This window comes from Caretta caretta, chromosome 6, assembly GCF_965140235.1.
Source record: "Caretta caretta isolate rCarCar2 chromosome 6, rCarCar1.hap1, whole genome shotgun sequence".
Lineage (NCBI taxonomy): Eukaryota > Metazoa > Chordata > Testudines > Cheloniidae > Caretta > Caretta caretta.
Window position 1 is genome coordinate 45,898,754 of NC_134211.1, and position 20,584 is coordinate 45,919,337.

The following is a 20,584-nucleotide window of genomic DNA, read 5'->3' on the forward strand; positions in this document are numbered from 1 at the left end:
TGCTCAAAAGGTCTGTTACACCTCTTCCCCCCCCCCCCATTTTGTCTCCTCGCCCTCTTTGAATACCTGTGAAATGGCTTTCCCCCTCCCCCTCCTTCCTGGAATGGGATGAATGGGCTGCTTGAGCAGCTGAAAGATCAGAAGAACTCCCAGGTAGACAAGGTGTTTGGGACTCTGATTAGGCAGCGATCACATGCCCAATACATGGACACTGCCCGAGGTGGAGTGTGACCAACCAGACGTAGCCAAGTCATCTCTAGTCGCAGGCCATGAGGAGCAGGTCTTTAAAATTGAAAGGGGCCATACGCTCAGGAGTACACTCACAAGATTGTACCTCCCATGAAGGCCCTTTGCCCGGACTGCCTGGCCAGTGGTTCGCTGCGTTGCATTTCATTGTGCCTCAGGAAGACTTACTTTCATCGCACCATCCATCGCTGAGCTGTGGGACACTTACTTTGAAGGATCCTGACATCTCCAGTGTTGTGCCTGTCCTGGGAGCGAGAGTATGTGAGCGTGACCCCCTCCTCCCCTTCTTTTGAGCTTAGCTATCAGTATAATAAACGTGCTGCTTTCTGCCAAACTCTGGTAGGTCATTAGTCCTTCCTAAGCTTACTAGCTGGCCCAATTTGGGGTAACACCTTAGACTGCTTTGAAAATCATAAAAAGTCCCTAAACCATTTTAATAGCAACTCTGAGGAAAGTAATTTTTTTTGGCGGGGGTCGGGGACAGAGAAGGATTATAGGTTTAATTGTGAGGAGGCAAAATATATTTTTAGTAGAGTACGTTTTTTACCACGCCATACACACTTTTCCACAGTAAGTTATAAAGCAGTACCCAAGTGGAAAATAGAATTAACTTGTTGAGTAAGTTTTATTCCCCTTTAATTTGCTATAGCTCTCATTATGAGGCTTTTGTTTTGCTTTGGTTAATCTTTGCAAGAGCAGCAATGAAGTGTTGTAAAGCTGTACTTGATTGTTGCACAGTAGTATTGTTTGGCTGGGTAAGACTGAAGCCCACTTTTTATTTGCCATGGCAGGCATCAGAGCTGTATGGAACACTGAAAGTGTTAACAAGAAACCAAAGCAACTAAGTAAAACTCTCACTTCACAGGAAGGGTTCATGGATTTATCTGCAACAAGGGCTAATTTCTGTTCCGAAACTTGAGGGACCAGCTGAGTAGATCAGAGTTTAGTAGTACCTGTGAAACTGCAGCCTTCTATTCACAGACTAGCAGATGGACAATATATGCAGACTTTCAAATATCCTACTAACATGCCTCGCCTCAGATCCAGGTGGACCACTGTAAGCAGTAAGATGACAGATCAGATTTCTTGTCTCTGCAGTGCCGATGCTGTCATTGTGTAAAGTTGACAGAATACCTACTGAGTTCACATTCGGCCAGTCATCAGGTGGTTACAATTTTAGGTCACTTAGACTTGTACTGAACCAGTTGGCGGTGACATGAAAGGATCCATCTCTCACAACCAGTCTCCTAAGCAATCCAAACCCTCTAACCTTTTATCATGTATTTTACATACTTTAGCTCCTTTATGCTGAGGCTTCCGCATGTTGCCCACTAGACATTTCTCACAACAAAGAAAACTCATTTTCTACACATTTAACCTCTCAAGCCTCTCAGGGTAAATCTCTACTGTGCTCATGACATTTGTTTTTGCTGCCTTCTATACTTTATCTCATTCATTATGTTTGGTGTAACTGAATGTCATTGTTTTAACCAGTGTCAGCATTTGGTGATGCCTGTTCAGAGCTCTGTAATTTATATAAGCAATCTTCAGTATATCTTTCAAGGTTCTTATATGGTCCACGAACCCTCACCATATCATGGCTGCCACACAAATTTTAGTGCAGTTATCCTTAATACTCCCGTGAGGTAGGGAAGTATTATTCCCATTGTACAGATTGGGAACTGAGGCAGAGCAAAATATATTGATCTAGGCTTCAATCTGACAAATGCACATGTGTTCAGCTTTAAGCATATGCATAAATCTTTTGATGCAGTTTCCACACACACGTTTCCAGGATTGCAGTCACACAGGTAGTCTTTGGCAAATGTGAACCAGTAACTCCTTGATCTGCACAAGCTGGCAACTGACAAGAATGACCCTCATTTGTGTGACTTCATTGAAAGCCAGGACTTGAACTCTGATGTCCTGCGTACCAGTCCAGTGGCTTAACTGCAGTGGTGAACTACGCATGGTGACATTCTGTTTTTTCCACTCCTGGAGGTTATTGACATTTAATTTATGATTGGATTTATCGAGTGCAATGCTGACATCCTGCTTGGAGTGTACAGTTGCCACCCAGAGCATTCAGGAAAGACTGAGGGGGCTTTGTAGATCCCTGTGGGGCCTGATTCTGGGATTTAGATGCCTAAAACCAATTATTAATCTAGTCCTTAGCTATCTAGGTTGCATGTTCAATAGTTAAGAAGTAATCATGCTACAAATGCATTTTTTTAAAAAAAGAATTTGAATATATTGGTAACCTTATTAAAAATTCTACAAGTTATTTTTTGTTCAAAACAGAACTTGGGTCAAACTTGTTTTTTTCAATATACTGTATACTATAGATGAGTCTGGTGGATGGGACTTACTGTAGGGCACAAATGCTGCACAGCTTGAGCCTCTAATATGCAAATTTCAGAGTAGCAGCCATGTTAGTCTGTATCCCCAAAAAGAAAAGGAGGGGCACCTTAGAGACTAACAAATTTATGTGAGCATAAAGCTTTTGTGAGCTACAGCTCACTTCATTGGATGCAAATATATATATGAACATGCGGTAAATATTCTACAATAGGTAAAAGTTGTTTTTATAGCATTGTAAATTTACATGGCCCTCTACAACAGGCAAACCAGACCAAAATATGACATTCACATTTATGGCATGACATTAGTAATAAATAGCAAGAACTGTCTCACAACCTTACGAAGCTTACAGTGCAAGAGCACCAGTAGATACATGACAGAACAGTATGGTGTCAGATATCACTCCCAGTTTTATTAGTTGGCATATACTCTAATTTTGAAGGTAAAAGGGCCAGATCAGACAGTGTAAATTGGTGTTGCTCTATTCTAGTCAATGGAGTTATGCCAATTTACACTAGATGAGGATCTGGCCCAAATATTTTTATCGGAAGTGTAAATAGTTTTATGTTTCTTTAAACTTTCAGAGCCCAAGCAAGTAACAGAATAAAGGAACATCATTCCCCAGTGGTATCAAATCATCCTTTATTTATGCACTTGCTACCACTCCTGCATGTACTGTCAACCACTAACATCTGTGCACAAAGGCGTGACAGGCTTTGCACATGTACATTTTTCCTTGTACTCATACCATATTGGTGCTGTTTGAAGAGAGATTCTGGGATAGAGTATTTTGATCAATGACTATGAACTTACCTACATTGTGTTACTGATGTTACCAAAGCTGCTGCAAATTGGCTCCTGAAATTTATCTCTAAAAAAATCAAATATTGCAAACAGAAAGGGTTTTCCAATGGGCAATCAGAAAAATGGCCTCAGCACTTCGTTATATTGGCCATTCCTTTCCCAACGCTTTGGCTTTTCACTCCTTGTAGATGAGATGGCTGCCCCTGTGCAGCCTCATTTGGCCACGGTGCCTCTGCTCTGCCCTCTATTCTCCTGCTTCCAGCCCCTTTTACAGACACTGCACACACTTCTTGTCCAATCACCACCCTTTATAGGGGTCTGGGTTTATTCAGACAATAACTCAAAAGTAACACTCAGAGTACCAACTACCTGTCCCAAGGCATGACTCTTACCTCAGATCCTGAGTGGCTGAAAGGGTTCCTCCATCTAGTCCTTTTCTTTTTTTGAATGCGTTCTTAGGGGGTGACCTGCCTGGGGTTTCAGCCTGCAGTTGTCCAGTTCAGAGCTGACTCACCTGTAGACTCCCAGAGTAAGATCCCCAACTGCTTTGGCTCTCTTATAAGGAACCAGCTGCTTGTGGTTCCCTCCCCGCAAACAAGGTGTTTCTGGTTAGCTCCTTTAGCAAGCTTGCTCCAGGCTTGATGTCTCCAGCAGGCAGCTCCCTCACTCCCTCTGCTCTCTCACTCTTCCTTTCCATCTTTGACTTATGACATTAATGGTCAGGGCTTTGGGCTCTCTCTACATCCTCCAACAGAGAAGTCATTAACAGGTGTTAGTGAAACTGTTATGACACACTACCAAAAATCCTGGTGAACAGATTATCTTTTCTTCATGGGAAATTTAACCAGAGACATAAAATGTTGATAGCGTGTTAGAATCATAACTGTAGGGAACTTCAGGAACTATCAAATAGGTATGTTCGCACAATACAACTGCTAGATAATCTGTACACTTTAAAATTCAGCTGACGAACGAAAAAGTGGCTTGTAATTTGCTAGCAGCCTACATGTGTGTTCAGAAAAGTCGTGGATATATTTACAAATTCGCCTTAAAGCTTTGTCTATCTGAAGATCAAAAACCTCGTTCTGTACCACAGGAGCTGTCTCTCATTAAAGCAAACACCATGCAATAGAATAAAGAGCAAGGGCAAACTAAGAAATCCTATTAGGGTCCCCCAGGAGGAGGCTCATTCAAGAGACACTTGCTCATGAAGGACCTGGAGCTGCATCCATGTTAATTCCTGGCTTCCCCTCTCCCTCATGGGTAAACTAGGAGATCACTTTTGCAGTTTGGCAGACAAGTGTTCAAAGTGATTCAGGAGAAGTTTATAAACCAGAGATCAAAAACTTTACCTTACCAGAAAAAGAGGAAATGTCAATTTGAAAATGGACTTTCCTGTAGTCCAGCATCCAAATACAAGTCGGCAGTAGCAGGCGTCCAGCATTCTTGCAGATCAAGCCACTTGTATTGAAAGCTGCATGAATGTGGCTTTAGGCACAGAGTCTGAATATGTTTTGAAAGTACAATGTGAGTCCTTATGTTCATCTGAAGAGAGATTTGCTACAGTTTTCATTGAACAAGTGCAACAGACTGGTCTTAGTCTATATCTTTTATATACATCTGTGGGAAAACTGATGGCTGATGTAAATAACTCATCATTACTGGGAGCAGGCTCAGTTTTTAGACTAGTTATCTCTCAATAAAGCCAAACATTCTTTCACTCTGAAAGCTCTGCATGGTTACAGCATCTATAAACATCTGAATCAAGCATTTATAAACACAGCAAATGGTACATATCATTTGCAGAGAATGTTAACCACTAATGAATGATTTTTCAAACTATTTTCCATTGAAGGGGAGGGGGAACAAAAAATAATTATGGGTTACTAGAAGAGATAATTGAATACAGTAGCTTTCTCCTCAAATTCTGCCATTACTGCGGCTAATGACCAATCTGTTCGCTTTAATAGCCTGCAATCTCTGAGCCATTAACGAGCAAACTAATCGTTAACCAACATTAATGATCAAGTTCTTGGGGATCTTCCTTTAAGTATTGAGCTGTTCTCACAAAATATTATTAAAACTGATATATTCATTTTAAGAACTGAAGAAAATGCCTCTTCCCCCTCCCCCCTATGGTAGATATCGCTCTAAATATAACTGGCCAAAGTTTTTGGTTGAAAAAGTTAATTAGATCCCTCTTCACCACCTCCACTCCCTTTTCAATATGTTGCTTCAAAAGTAGAGTTAAATGAGCGACAGAATATTTTGGAGAGAAGTTTTTTTTGAAGAGTGAAAACAATTTAGTGCTAAAAACTTATTTCTTGTAGTTAAAAAGATTTAAATTAATTTGCAATCTGATGCACCCATGTTCTTTATACCTCTACACTTAATTGACTGTGTGCATGTATCAACTTATAAGACCTTTCCATTAGAATTACATTGGGTTACAATGGATATTATCAAAATAATAATTTTTAAAACCCCTACCTGTAGTAGGAAACTGTAGAAACTGAACATTAAAGTAAACTATTCAGTCATTTATGCTATTCACTCACGGTACTTCACTCAGACAGAGTAATTAAAATAAATGAGTTAATGTCAGTGAACTAATGGAATTTTGTTGTTTGGAATCACAATGCTGCTAAGGAACATTTACAGATTTTATTCATTAGAGATGGGCTCAAACAAACAACAACAAAAAAAAGAAATAAAGCACCCTCCCTCTTCCTCTATGAACTGGGAAAGTTGGATTCAAACTTTGCAACTGGTCATTAATCACCACAAGGCGCACAACACAGCTGTGCTAGTGTTACTGCAGGAATCTCAAGGGATTTTTCAAAAGACCTCACCTCCCACTTTGGCCCCTACGTGAAGTAGCCAGACTTGCAGAAGGGCTCAGCCTCCAGCTGTTCCCATTTAGGTGACTAAATGGGAGCAGAGCTCTTGAAAATTTGGCTCATGGACTTTTGAATCTCTCTTTTTTGTTTTGTATTTTAGAGGGTATCCAGTATTAAACATTAAAGCAATGTCCATTTTTACTCTTAATATAGGTAAAATTCCTGTAATGTGCACAAAATCCAAGACAAAAAATTTTCACTGTGGACAAATCAAGTCCCACAATCCCAACTCAGAAAGGCAATAAATGGGTAGGTGGGAAACGGGACAATACGCTTGCAAGGCTGCTCTACTTGTAATTCAGCCTTGGTAGCAGTTTTGGTCCCCCAATCAATGGTGTATTGTGGCCAGCAGATTGGTGCATATCAGAGCTGCACCTGCATCCCTCCATTTTTCCTATGGTCTGAACCTCCAGACTTTTTGCCTTCTGCTTTTTGATAAGTGGAGCTTCATTGCTAGCTCCATGGGATTTGGTTTCGTTGAATAGTAGAAGATGGACATATGACAACTGTCTGCATTTTTGTGTGACTATGCTCTGAAGAAGTCAAGAGCGGATGAAGGATATTGGTATTACCCAGATACATGTGCAACTTTGCAAACGCCAGTCCAACAGACCAAGACAGGAAAAACCTCCGTAATGACTAGGAAAGCCACTGTAGATCTTGAAGTTCTTAATCTTCCAATAAATGAACAATGAAAATTAAGGCAACTGAATAACAAAATGTACTTGGGTAGTTTATTTTGACAAGTGCAATTTACACCATACAGTAATACAAAGTTTATAAAAACAAATGTAGTCTTCATCACTAGAGCATGATGCGCCAAATCCTGAAGCACTTACTTCTACTGAATTGTTCCAAATAAAAATGAGGTCTGCACAGGATTTGGCCCTCTTTTGATCTTAGCCAAGAAAGTGTGCAAGATTGCCTTTTTTGGTGAGAATAATCAGGTTTGTCAGTGAGCACAGTAAGAATAAGCTATGCTCTGCTGAGTTAAAATTTTACAGACAGCATGTTATCGTTACAGTAAACGTCAGAGCCGTATCTGACTTTTCTAGCAGATTCATCTAAATTAAAACCATTTTCGTTCCTTCTCTCCACATTATAGGAAATGCACTCAGATTTGGTTTCATCATCATCTCATCTATCACCTTTGCAAGACCACACAAATGATAAGCTAGTCAGTTCCAACTCTTGCTGTATTCTTGAGCCAAAAACAATTTTTGTTTAGAAAAATTGACATCAGATACATATAAAATTGGCATTTCTTGAAGTCTTTAGTATTTTCACTGCAGGCTGTATGTCTGTTTTGTATTGTTCACTGAAAGAGTTATAATGAGGGACCGTGGATCCTTCCTATTCTTGAGGACAGTTATCTTTCCTCTCAAGGCCTCACCTACAAGAGCAAAAAACAATGACTGCATTTACACTAAGTTGGATACGCTAAATGGCTTGATTAGAACATCAGCATTTCATTTATCTCGTTTTATTGGTTTGCATGAGGAGCCTGTTTTAGAGGACAAGAGATGAATAAAAGGCACAAAAGCTACAGATATGTGCTGAAACCAGCTCCTTACTTCGATCAATTAGTAAAGTCATTGACTATGAAACTGGCCAGTCAAACTGATTGACTTAACATGACAGGTTAGGTTTCATCATACCTGTTAACTTCTCACTTGACCCATCCAGTGAGCTATTAATTCCAATCAAGATTACTATACAATCTGATTATAGCAAAGGACTCAATATGTCCTGCATACACACAGAGTTCTCCTCCCCCAAGCCTCTCAAAAATTGTCTCCAGTTAAGAGGATTTGCACACCAGCTGCTTAGCAGGCCATTTGAAATAGCTTCTGGAAGCATTTCTCAAAACTTCATTAATGTAGCAGATATAAAAAGTCATCATTTTAGTATCACTTCTGCCCTTGAGTTTAAGCAGCAGCCCTCATTCCCTGTGGAAAAGTTAAAATTTTAAATTCTTTAACAACATATTACAAACATTTGTGTTAGCCATAGCACACTACTAAAGGGAAAGTATTACTCCCTGAAGCGTACATCTCTTTATTCCTTCCTTGTGTTTGGTATGTAAACAGGGGACATTACTACAACCATGTCAGAGGAGTTAAAACTAAGTGAACAGTATAAGTCTAGTTCACTTTTCACCATGTATGTCAAGTGTTTTCTATTTGTATTACAGTAACGTTGGCCTTGGTTTTTAAGATGGTTTTGTTTTTAACCAGGTGCTACAGGGGAATGTTTAAATAAAATAAAAACTTCATGAAATTAAAAAACTGCACAAACATAATTAGTGTCACAATTCAGGGAATTACACCTATATTCTCCCTCAGTTGTCCACCGAGGACACCCACCCTCAGGTTTCTGGCTCCACCCAAGAGAGGCAATAGCTGGCAGAGACATGCATCCCTCTCCCTCCTGACTATGGTATTTCCAGGCTCAACAGTTCCCTGCCTCCATTGTGTCATTCCAGAAAAAGACAGTCCATCTAAGCAGGCATGCTTCGCTTCTCTCCTCTGACAGTACGTAGTGTAATTGACACACCTGTAAGTTACCAAAGAGTTTTCTAAGCAAGCACCAATTTATTCTTAAGGTGGAAGCAATACAGAGAAAACATACTAAAAGCAATACAGAACCTACACACATGCTAATAAGCTTACCAGAGATCACCTCAACTGTAACATGGGCTCTGTCAGGAGAGGCCTTCAAACCCCACCCAGGGATTTTCCTGTGATTTCAAATTCATTATACCCTTTGCTCTGAACAACAACTGTTATGAGCAAGGGAGTCACCCATTTATCCAGCCTGGCTCTTTGAAGAGATCATGACTAAATCAGCCAGACAGTGGGTCTCTGATCAAAGTGCAGCTTCAAAAGGATGGATTTGAAGGTGGGTCATTTGCATTTCCCTCACCCCTAAGTATTTCCTAGAAAATCCACTTCACACTTGTTGACCCAGAAAGTCCTTCGAAGTTCCTAATATCTCCCAGAGACTGCATTAATCCTGCCTTCCTCCTAAAGAAGTTCTATACAATCCCACAATAATATACAAATATGTGCATTTTCAATACAATGGACCCCAAAGGTATTAAATTGAATTCTATAAGGTTTAATTCCATAAGGTTTGTCCAGGATATGGCAAATCACGGTCAGATCAGTCACAATTAGTATTACATTTTGTTAAACCGCAAACAAAAATTGTCATTTAGCAACAGGTTATTTTTTGGCTAAGACATCAAGGAAACATCTTGACAGAGGTCCCACAGCCCTTTACAGAAGAGTAAGCGGGGGGGAGGAGGTTACCTTTAGTTTTCTGTTTGTCTTAATCCATTATGGCACACTGAATTTGCTATTAAACAGGTGCTATTAGACAGCTACTGTGTTTCATCCCAGAGACTTTTGTGCTTCAGTAGTGGATAAAAACTTCCCTATATATTCTTTATCTATCTTAGAGGTTTCTGAAGCTCATTGATTGTGAAGCACTTTTAGATCCTATCATGAAAAGTGGTATTATAAGGGCAAATTAATACTATTAATTTCGTACCCGTGTATGCATGGTTATTTATTTATTTATTTATTTTAAGATTAGTGTATTGTAGCAGACTGTATAAGATTTGTAGAGACATACGCCTGTAGGCAGGATCCTGCCCTTAATTTTCCAGAGTTATGTAAAAATATCTTCCCAGGTAAGGCTTAAAGTGTGTATCTAAAGGGATGCACATTTCTGCAAGTTTTTACTATAGATGTAGGAAGTGGACAATAGCTGTTTCTGTAGAGCTACAATTCTAGTTCTAGAAAAATTTACTTTTCTTCCTGGAAGATTCCTAGATCAAAAGGACAGTAGTGAGTTTACAGTGATAAAGATTACCAACAGCTGATCCATGCTTCATGGATTTGAACAAACAGAAAGAATAGAGATCTATAAATAAATGTGCATACTTGCATAAAATAAAGCAGTACACATAAATGCTCAGGTATTTTTAACAATTGCAACTAGTCACAGTTGCTTACTTTTTAAATTTCTTCATGTACTCAGATTGAAATGTTACTAAAAAAACAAAAAATGAAATAATGCAGTAAATCTTCATTCCTTGAGCAAAGAACCAGAACTTGCAAATGACTCAAATTAGCGCTTGCTACTGACCAAAACACTTAAAAAACCAAAAAAACAAAAAAAAAAAGACCCCACTAGAATTTCAGATAAGTTATCAATGAACACATTTGAGAGGCCAGAGCAGAAACTAGAATTAGGACCCAAGTGTCCTAACCCACCATCCAATGTCCTCTACATTGGAACACCCGGCACGAAATCCACTTATGTTCAATGCATGTGAGCAAACAGGACTGCATGTATAAAGTATGTCACTTGTACACATGCACAACTGAACACACAGTTCTGTGCATGAACCTATATTTTGAAAATCTAGATACACAAGACATACTTTTAAGTTAACCAATTCAGGAGCATTCCTGCAAATTTCATCTAGTTAGCTGTTCATCTTGCACTATGTTCCCTACATATTTGATTAAAAAAAAAGAAACCAATACTAGGTCTTTGAATGTACTGTAACAGTTAAAAGTGAAGTGCTACTATACAAAAATGCCATCTGTCACAGTAAGTACAGGGCTGAGACTCTTTTCATACTTGTCATTTAGTGCCTACTTCAAAGTTTGCTTCAATTTTCATTACAACAACTTTTTGAATACATGTATGAATGCAGCAGAAATTGTTTCTTGGTCCATTAGTTGAGAGCTCATTTTAAACCCATGTATAACAAACGGATTATTTATCAAGTACAGAAATACCTATTCCATAATTTCATGAAGAACTGATGATCCAATAGCTAAAGGCTAATGCTAGATAAATTCAGACTATAAATTAGGCACATACATATTTTAATCCAAAATTATGAGTCTGATACAGGAATTCCTGGGTGAATTTCTATGGCCTGTGTTATGCAGATGTCAGGGTAGGGCTATGTCTACACTGCGCATCTTACAACGGCGTGACCACGCAGCTACAGCTGCGCCGTTGTAATGCACACAGTGTAGCCACTCTGTCACCAGGGGAAAGCTCCCCCGACGACAAAATAAAACCCATCACCAATGAGGGGCTGTAGCATCATTGGCGGGAGATGTTCTCCCGCCAATGACAGTGCAGTGTAGACATAGCCTAGATCTTTATAATGGTTAACGGCCATATGAGTGAGTGAGTGAGAGAAAAAAAAAACCTATAAATTCATTACCACATTCAAGGCTTTTTAATACTATCAGTACTTTTATGCCGGATTGTACTAAAAATAGAATTTAATCCACATGATCCAAACTTTTCATACGCGAATGTCTAAAATTAAGCACCCATATAACAACAGCCTGATTTTTGGAGGCACGAAGCACCTGCATTTCCCAAGTTAACAGAAGTTGTGGGTATGCAACACCTTTGGAAGTTAAATACAAATTAATATGACATCCAAAAGTTTAGTCCTGATTCATAAAAGAGACTGCAAATGGAATGTGTACTGTCAATGCATTACATTTAGATGCACTGTAACAGTTTAACTTTGGTTTATTGGCACATACACATCACACCTTCCATTCTGATGCTCAAAAGAATTAAGAGTAAGAGTCATCATGCTACATATGAATGCCCCGCCAGCTCTCCAGAAGCAATCATCATCCGATATGGATATTCCTCCACATTGTGGGGAAATTTGATCTCTGGGCTTACAACAGTATTATCTAACAGAGGGATCTCAATGTTGTTGTTACCTTTGTTTTGAGGAAAAATTTTGCAATCAGATGTACAACAGAATTATCCCTAGGATTTTGGAGTTTTGGGAAGATAAATATGAACAGTTATTTTAGCAGCTCTCTCCTTTAACATTTTTCAAAATATTTAGAAAAAAAGATAACTGAAAAAAGCTTTACAAAGGTAGTATTTTTCTTTCAGCTTTAAGAGGGTTTCAAATGGAATTGTGCTTTTTATGTGTATATAGTTACTATTTGGAAAATCCATATACTGGACCACGTACTATCAATTTAAACAGAAAAAAACAGGAGTTCTGCTTAAAAATGTATGGTACTGAATGGTGCATTAATAAAGTAGAAGGCTATCCACATAAAGCACTAATTACTTTGCTGCTCCCCCAACAGGCCTTGCTCCTTTACTGATCTTTGCCCTCCCCCCCCCAATCCTACCTCTACTACCTCCTTATACCTCCTCTGCCTCTTTGGCATCCTGGTCTCCTCTCCCATCCTCCTTAGTCTCAGAGCAGCTAGAGATACTTGTTATTTAGTAGGATTTCTAAAGAGACTGTCAACATCTGCAACATTTTTTGTTGTTGAAAAAGCTGAAATTTATAGTGCTGTCTTTGGATAAATAAAAGTTATGAGCCAACAAAAGGCAGCATATCTGCACAGTTTAAAACCAAGTGGGACTGCCTGTTTCAAATTTAAATGGATTAAAAAAAAATCTATTCTTGCAGCTCTCAGGTACCATATTAAACATAAATCTGACACCAGAGCCACGTTTAAAATGATTGAATGGCAAGAGTTTGCCACAGGACGTAGTATACTTTCACATTCAAGAATGATTTTCAACAAAAGAGTTTAAACATGGCAGAGTGGTACTCTCCTAAGGACAATAAAAACAAATCTTGTTCTCAAATTCTAGAATTATTTCGCTATTTCCATGAAATGCCAGAAGAGCTTTTATTAATTGTCCACTTTGCTCAACAAGACTGCTCCACTGTGGTAATTGTTATTCTATACACATAACTATCATTCCATTTTAACAGTGTGTTTAAATGCAACTATCCTGTCAAGCAAAAGGATAAGATTTTATACCAGTTAACTACTTCATTACCAGCAAATGGAAGACATTTAGCCTCAAGGCAAGCTCTGAGGAAGAACATCTCTAATAACTTACTGATGATTTCATGAAAGAGAGCCCTCAGTTATTTATAAAAAATTAATTGCATTAAGCGACCCAGAGAATCAATGTGTAATTCACTGTCAAGAGGCGCAGCTATGCCTTCCCCCCATTTTAAATCTGCCTTTCTGAATAGCCTTTTCTGCAGCTGAACCGAGCAATGGCTGTGTAACCATGTAACAGGGAGGCAGACCAGAACAATTAATCTATGTCATGGAGATATAAAATGACTGATGCTTTTTAACAGCTCTACTGTCTTATAAGCTTCAGAGGAAGCTCTCTCTGGGACTGAGCTGCATCACCTTGTTCTTATTATGCTCAGTAGGATGCAAATAAACCACACTGTAGTGCTGCAGTTCAATTAGGACAAAATTGAATTCATTATAATCCTGTGCCAGCATTTTTATTCATCCCTTGGAAAACCTTAAATTTGGTCTCCCACTAAGAAAAAAAAAATACTGCAGTAAATGCTTGCAGCAAGGAACTTGCTATCAGAACAGATTAAAAAAAAAAGTGTCTATTTCCATACCAACATAATCTAAGAAGGTAAATTACAAATTTGCAATTGCCCTACCTATGATAACATGCTATGGATATGACACTGATAATACTTCCGATGTATTCTTGGGACTCTGCTCTGTATTATCAATGAGTATGAAAGGTCCCCATATACATACACACACATACACTCACACACACTCACACACACAGTGCCAATACTGGAAGTTGCATACTGGGTCAGAGGAATGATCCACCTACTCTAGTATCACATCTCTGAAAGGAGTAAGGGCCAGCTGCTTTAGAGAAAGGAACGGTGCAATAATCTGTACACAGGGTAAACTTCTTTCTATCCCCCATTAATTTTAAAATTTATACCCAGAAGCACAAGATTTTAGATCCCTTCCAAAGAGGATTTTTAAAAAGTTTTTGCTACTATAACTCAGAATTTAAAAAAGAATGGACGTTTTGAAGAACAACAAGAAAATCCATTAAGTTCTAAGCCTCAGTCATGTCTTTTGGCAATGAGGTCCACAAATTAATCACACTTGTGTGAAAAGGTATTTCTTTGCATCAGTTTTAAAATTTTCTGCCTTCCAGTTTAATTGAATATCCCCTTGTTCTTGCATTATGAGAAAGTAGGACTGGAAGCGTGTATAGCCTTCATTACTGCATACCTTTAGCATGTCTCCTCTTTTTTCATTTCCTCTCCAAAACGCTAAGGCTTGGTCTACACTACAGAGTTAGGTCAACGTAAGGCAGCTTACATCAACCTAACTGTAAGTGTCTGCACTACAACATTGCTCCCGCTGATGTAAATCGCACACTACTCCGACATAGTAACTCTACCTCTGTGAGAGGCTGTCATAAATATAAAGGGAAGGGTAAACACCTTTAAAATCCCTCCTGGCCAGAGGAAAAGCCTTTTCACCTGTGAAGGGTTAAGAAGCTAGGATAACCTCACTGGCACCTGACAAAAATGACCAATGAGGAGACAAGATACTTTCAAAGCTGGAGGGCGGGGAGGGGGGGGGGAGGGGAGAGAACAAAGGGTCTGTCTGTGTGATGCTTTTGCCAGGGACAGAACAGGAATGGAGTCTTAGAATTTAGTAAGTAATCTAGCTAGATATGTGTTAGATTATGATTTCTTTAAATGGCTGAGGAAATAAGCTGTGCTGAAAGGAATGGATATTCCTGTCTCTGTGTCTTTTTGTAACTTAAGGTTTTGCCTGGAGGGATTCTCTGTTTTGAATCTAATTACCCTGTAAGGTATTTACCATCCTGATTTTATAGAGGTGATGCTTTTTACTTCTATTAAAATTCTTCTTTTCAGAAACTGAATGCTTTTTCATTGTCTTTAAGATCCAAGGGTTTGGGTCTGTGGTCACCCATGCAAATTGGTGAGGATTTTTATCAAACCTTCCCCAGGAAGTGGGGTGCAACGGTTGGGAGGATTTTGCGGGGAAAGATGTTTCCAAACAACTCCTCCCCAGTAACCGGTTAGACGCTTGGTGGTGGTAGCAATGAAGTCCAGGGGCAAAAGGTAAAATAGTTTGTACCTTGGGGAAGTTTTAACCTAAGCTGGTAAAAGTAAGCTTAGGAGGTTTTCATGCAGGTCCCCACATCTGTACCCTAGAGTTCAGAGTGGAGAAGGAACCTTGACAGAGGCTTAGTGCTAAATCAATGTACTTAGGGCAACGCAGTGTCTGTGTACACACTGCATTACTTACATCGCCTGTTGGCTGTCAGCCTCCCTACCAAGGATCACAGCTGGAGCGCACCTGCCTTGAGGTCGGCAGCCCCAGCTGTCAGCCTGGATTAGGAGGGCTCCAGCTGTCAGTACCCTACAATGCCCCACACAGTTACGTCAGGGGGAAGTGCTCCTGGTGAGGATGTACACCAAAGACAGTTGGGGCGTAGTGTGGACATGAACTACTGCAGTATTTACTGTGGTGGCTATACGTCAACCTAACTTAAGTTTACCTAATTTTGTAGTGTAGACAAGGCCTAAATCTTTTTACTCCTTCCTCATATGAAAATGTTTCCATGCTTCATTCTGGTCCTCCACATCTGAACTTCCCTCTATTACTGATGTGGCCTTTTCGAGATTGGGGTAATCCAAAAAGAACATAGTATTCCAGGTGAGCACACATCATTGCTATAAAAGCTGTTACAAACTGGGAAATTTGTATTTTTTAATGAGTATAGGGCAGACCTGTGTTTATGATGGGTTACTTGCTATGCGGTTAGATCTAAAGGGATTGTTAAAGGAACCAAACAGAAAAGCTAAAACAATGACACAGATAAAGGTCCTTCAGGAAACAATGGGCAAGCTGTTTATTTGGGATTAACCCATGCCTGACTCCAGCGGGGCTAAGACTGGTTTACTCTTCCAAAGGCTAAGCCCAAGATCAATTGGAAGACACCAGATAATTAAAGGACCTTATGACTAGAAAAGGGTGGGGTGACTGAATGAGAAGCCAGAGACTGCCCAGGAAGTGTCAATTAGAGTTGACAGGCTGGCAAGGAAACAAACAAACTGCAGTAGGGGCAGTTGGCTTCTCACAACCCAGAGATGGCGATAACTGGGCTAGCTGAAACATACAAAAGCTCACAAGGAAACATTAAGGGTCACATAAAGGGACACGTGCAAGTAGATCTTTGTTTTTACCCACTGCTCTGCATGCTTTGCACCTTTGACTGCGAAGAGCTACAAAAGGATCTCTCAAAACTGGGTTACTGGGCAACAAAATGGCAGATGAAAGTCAATGTTGATAAACGCAATGTAATGCACACTGGAAAATCCCAACTATACATATAAAATGATGGGGTCTAAACTGGCTGTTACCACTCAAGAAAGATCTTGGGAGTCACTGTGGATAGTTCTCTGAAAACATCCAGTCAATGCGCAGCAGCAGTCAAAAAACCGAACAGAATGTGGGGAATCATTAAGAAAGGGATAGATAATAAGACAGAAAATATCATATTGCCTCTATGTAAATCCATGGTGTGCCCACATCTTGAATACTGCGTGCAGATGTGGTCGCCCCATCTCAAAAAAGATATATTAGACTTGGAAAAGGTTCAGAAAAGGGCAGCAAAAATTATGAGGGATATGGAACAGCTGCTATATGAGGAGAGATTAATAAGACTGGGACTTTTCATCTTGGAAAAGAGACAAGTAAGAGGGGATTTGATAGAGGTCTATAAAATCATGACTGGTGTGAAGAAAGTAAATAAAGTGTTATTTACTCCTCTGCATAACACAAGAACTAGGGACCACAAAATGAAAATTAATAGGCAGCAGGCTTAAAACAAACAAAAGGAAGTATTTCTTCATACAATGCACAGTCAACCTGTGGAACTCCTTGCCACAGGATGTTGTGAAGGCCATGGCTATAACAGGGCTCAAAAAAGAACTGGATAAATTCATGGATAGGTCCATCAATGGCTATTAGCCAGGATGGGCAGGGATGGTGTCCCTAGCCTCTGTTTTCCAGAATACTGGGCTAGATGGACCTTTGTTCTGACCCAATATGGCCGTTCTTATGGGTGAATAAGGGCAGGTCTCCATTTAAAACTGCTGCCACGCTGTAGTGCTTCAGTAAAGACACTACTACACCGGTGAGAAGCTCTCCTGTCGGCATACTTAATCCACCTCCGTGAGAGGTGGCAGCTATGTAAACGGGACACGCCCTCCTGTCGACAGTGTGCTGTCTGAACCAGGGGTTAAGTCGGTATAACTGTATCGTTTAGGGGTATGGATTTTTCGCACCCCATAGCGACATATTTATATCAATATAAGACCAAGAATTGCTGTGTGTCCTCTGAATGGGTGTTACAAATCTGAAGCCATGAACTTCTGTCATTTCCTTCATTAAATATTTAGAGCATTGGCATTAGGAGGGATTTCACTGGAACCATTTCTAGTAGGGTTCCTACAAATCGCAGTGGACGGTTGCCCAAGTGGTACGATAACTTATGGTGAAATGTAAATGCTACTAACAGGTGGTGACTAGTATTCATTCTCTGTCTCATCCTAAAAAGCTGTATGAAAGTTTTCCAAGTAGTGGTTATATTCGCATTCACAGGTGTGCAAAGATGCCTTAACAGCAGGTTACCATGGAGCTGACGCCAGCATAAAAATCACATTCCAACTCAAAGGAGCTGTATCTATCTTCGTTTATTTTCAGTAACTGGGATATATTTTCATATGTAAAAACACTAGAGCATGCATCCAGTTTCTGAATTTAAATATGGAAAAAAGATCTCCCCCCCCCCCCCCCACTTTAGTAACAAAAACCACCAGGCTCTTCAATATCTGGGGAACGCGTTTTTAGACCCTTTTGGTTTTAGGAAGTAACTTGAGCAAAGCCTTCTTTTATTCCCTTCTTTTGAAAGTATAGTTTACGGACAGGTGGAAATTCAAAGAGCAGGCTACTCTCCCATCCCACCACAAGGCAAACTGCACCCATTTCTCCAATCCTCATGACCCAACAGCAAGTGATTAATGACTTATGAAAAGGCAGTGAATGTAATCTGCTTCAACAGGAAAATCATCTGGGACAGAGACAGACAACAGTTGCAAAATGTAGATTCTATCAAGATCCAAAACAATTTATTTTTTGTAGAACTGGGCTTCATATCCAGGGTCTTATAATGAACTGGGTATAAACCTCAAATGAGCACTATTGCTTAGAAAAGTTGGCTCGAAAACTGGTCCCTTAAACCAGTGGTTCTCAACCTTTTTGGGCTCAGGACCCATTCGTAAATGTTTATGGCCTCTTGCAATCTGGGGGTAGAGGCCCTGGGGTGGTTTCTGTTGGATCCTGTCTTCTGGGTGTGAAGGGCTGGGTCCTGCCTGCCACTCACCGCACAGTGTCAGCTCCTGCAGTTCCTGTGCTGCAGGGCTGGCTGGGCTTGGCTTTCTGCTCTGGGAGGTGCAACCTCCAGGGTTGAAGTGCTGCACAGGTTTGGCTCAACTTCCCGAACTGGATCAAATCTGAGAGTGGAGTTGTGACCTGGCTCATGGGGTTTCAATGCCACTCACTCAAATTTGGCCTACCCAGACTCCCATCATCCTGACAGCTGGACTAAACCTGAGTAGCACTGGGACTCCAGAGGCTGCCGTTCCAGGAGCAGGGAGGTGAGCCCAGCCAGCCCCGTGGGACAGGGGCCACAGGAGCCGCCACATGACCCTTTGAAACATTCTGGCAACCCCAATTTTGGGTCCTGACCCATGGGTTGAGAAACTCTGTCTTAAACCCTCCATCTCATCTGATGACACCCCTCACCCCAAAAGGCCACCCATGGAAGGATAAGAAATCCTCCAAAGGATTGTTTGCCTTAAACTTAGTAACTTCTATTTATTCCTTCCACACTACTAAGCCTCCCATTTATCTTTTATTAGATTCTAGACATTTGCAGCCACAGCCACCCACCCTACTATCTCTTCCTAGTTTGGTAACTTCTGTGGCTATCATCACCAGCTTAAGAACGCCAAAGAGCAGCCTCACTTCAGTGATCCCTATTGCTGACATAAAACTCAACTCATGAGGCCATGTATTTAAAGGGATTTGTTAGTATTCTAGAATTCTGCTTTCATGTCCGGAGGCTCATGACCACATCCTCATGAAGATTTTGCAGGTGGAGCAATTATGGATTTCCTCAAGTCAGACCACGTACTGCTGTACCTCTGCATCAGAAGCATTTTACAACTGCATTGTGGGGATGGAAAGCAATGATCAGCTACTGGGATGTTTTATGCTCAGATAGCATGGTGGTGTAAACTAGATACTTACAGTGAGATTTTGTAAACGGATAGGCCAAGGAAGGGGTAAAGAGGGTAAGCTGGTTTTATGACAACTTTATGCCCTGCCATTTCTGAGCAGGTGCAAGGGTCACTGCATCCCAGTTAGCCCTGGGTCGCTGCCTAAATTACACCTGTCCCCCACTTGCCCTACTTTGCGCCCATTTGCATACGCTCAGCAATGCTGCTTGGAATACACCTGCAGAGCTATGTGCTGCAGCCCCGCCCTCTCCTACCCCAACATGCCCCCCTACATTGGAGTTTTCGACAGGGGAGCATAAACAGTGGAACACAAAGCCTATGGGCAGGGTAAATTCTCCACTAGTCAGATCTGGGGCTCTAACATCCGTTTTTCATCTCAGCAGCACAAAAACGGCAACAGCAAGGAGAAAACCTCTTCCTCAGTGCTTGAAGTAGTAGGTTACAGAGATTCCTGAAAAATCTTGAGAGCAGGTTTTTAATGTCTGGTACTGCAAGACATGTCTTAACATAATATGAAAGATACAGAGTCTTCCCCAGGGCAGGTAACTTCACGTGATCTTAAAGGAATGAAAACCAATACGAAGAGGCTGAGTATCAGCCGTTTCATTGGCCTGGTCCCCTTTGACCGGAAGGGTCAGGCAGCAAGGAAAACTAGGTTTAAAAAGGGTGAGATGTCACCACTTTGCTGATCAGTGAACAACTGCCAATGGTGACAGGGTTACAACAGAGAATTTAATTGCAATGGTAGATAGGCAGAATAGGAATTAGAATCTCATTTAAGAACATAAATCCTCCAATAACTGAATGTGGAATGTAGAAGTATTTCAGGTTAAAAATCAAAGCATCAAGATATAGTAATTGTGCTGAAGCCAATTTCCTACAATTTAACAAACCTGAGGAAAGAAAATTAACATTTTAAAGTTTGCTAGCTTACAAATGGCTACCTAATTATGGTGGAAACGGAGAAGGAGTAAAAGGATAACCAAGAATTTTATAGGGTTTAGTTGTACGAGTCCTATTTCAGCTTTGCTGTGCTCAACCT

The 20,584-nt window shown here is 40.4% G+C and overlaps 1 protein-coding gene across 1 annotated transcript in view; it reads right to left on the reverse strand.

Annotated features, from left to right (window-relative positions):
• Positions 1 to 7,031: 7,031 nt before the first annotated feature.
• PRMT3 (protein arginine methyltransferase 3) overlaps positions 7,032 to 20,584 on the reverse strand; it is a 102,647-nt gene continuing 89,094 nt past the window's right edge. The window contains exon 16 of the mRNA XM_048854255.2: positions 7,032 to 7,704. Coding sequence (XP_048710212.2) covers positions 7,595 to 7,704 — 110 coding nt within the window. The 3' untranslated portion in view covers positions 7,032 to 7,594. The remainder of the gene's footprint in view (positions 7,705 to 20,584) is intronic.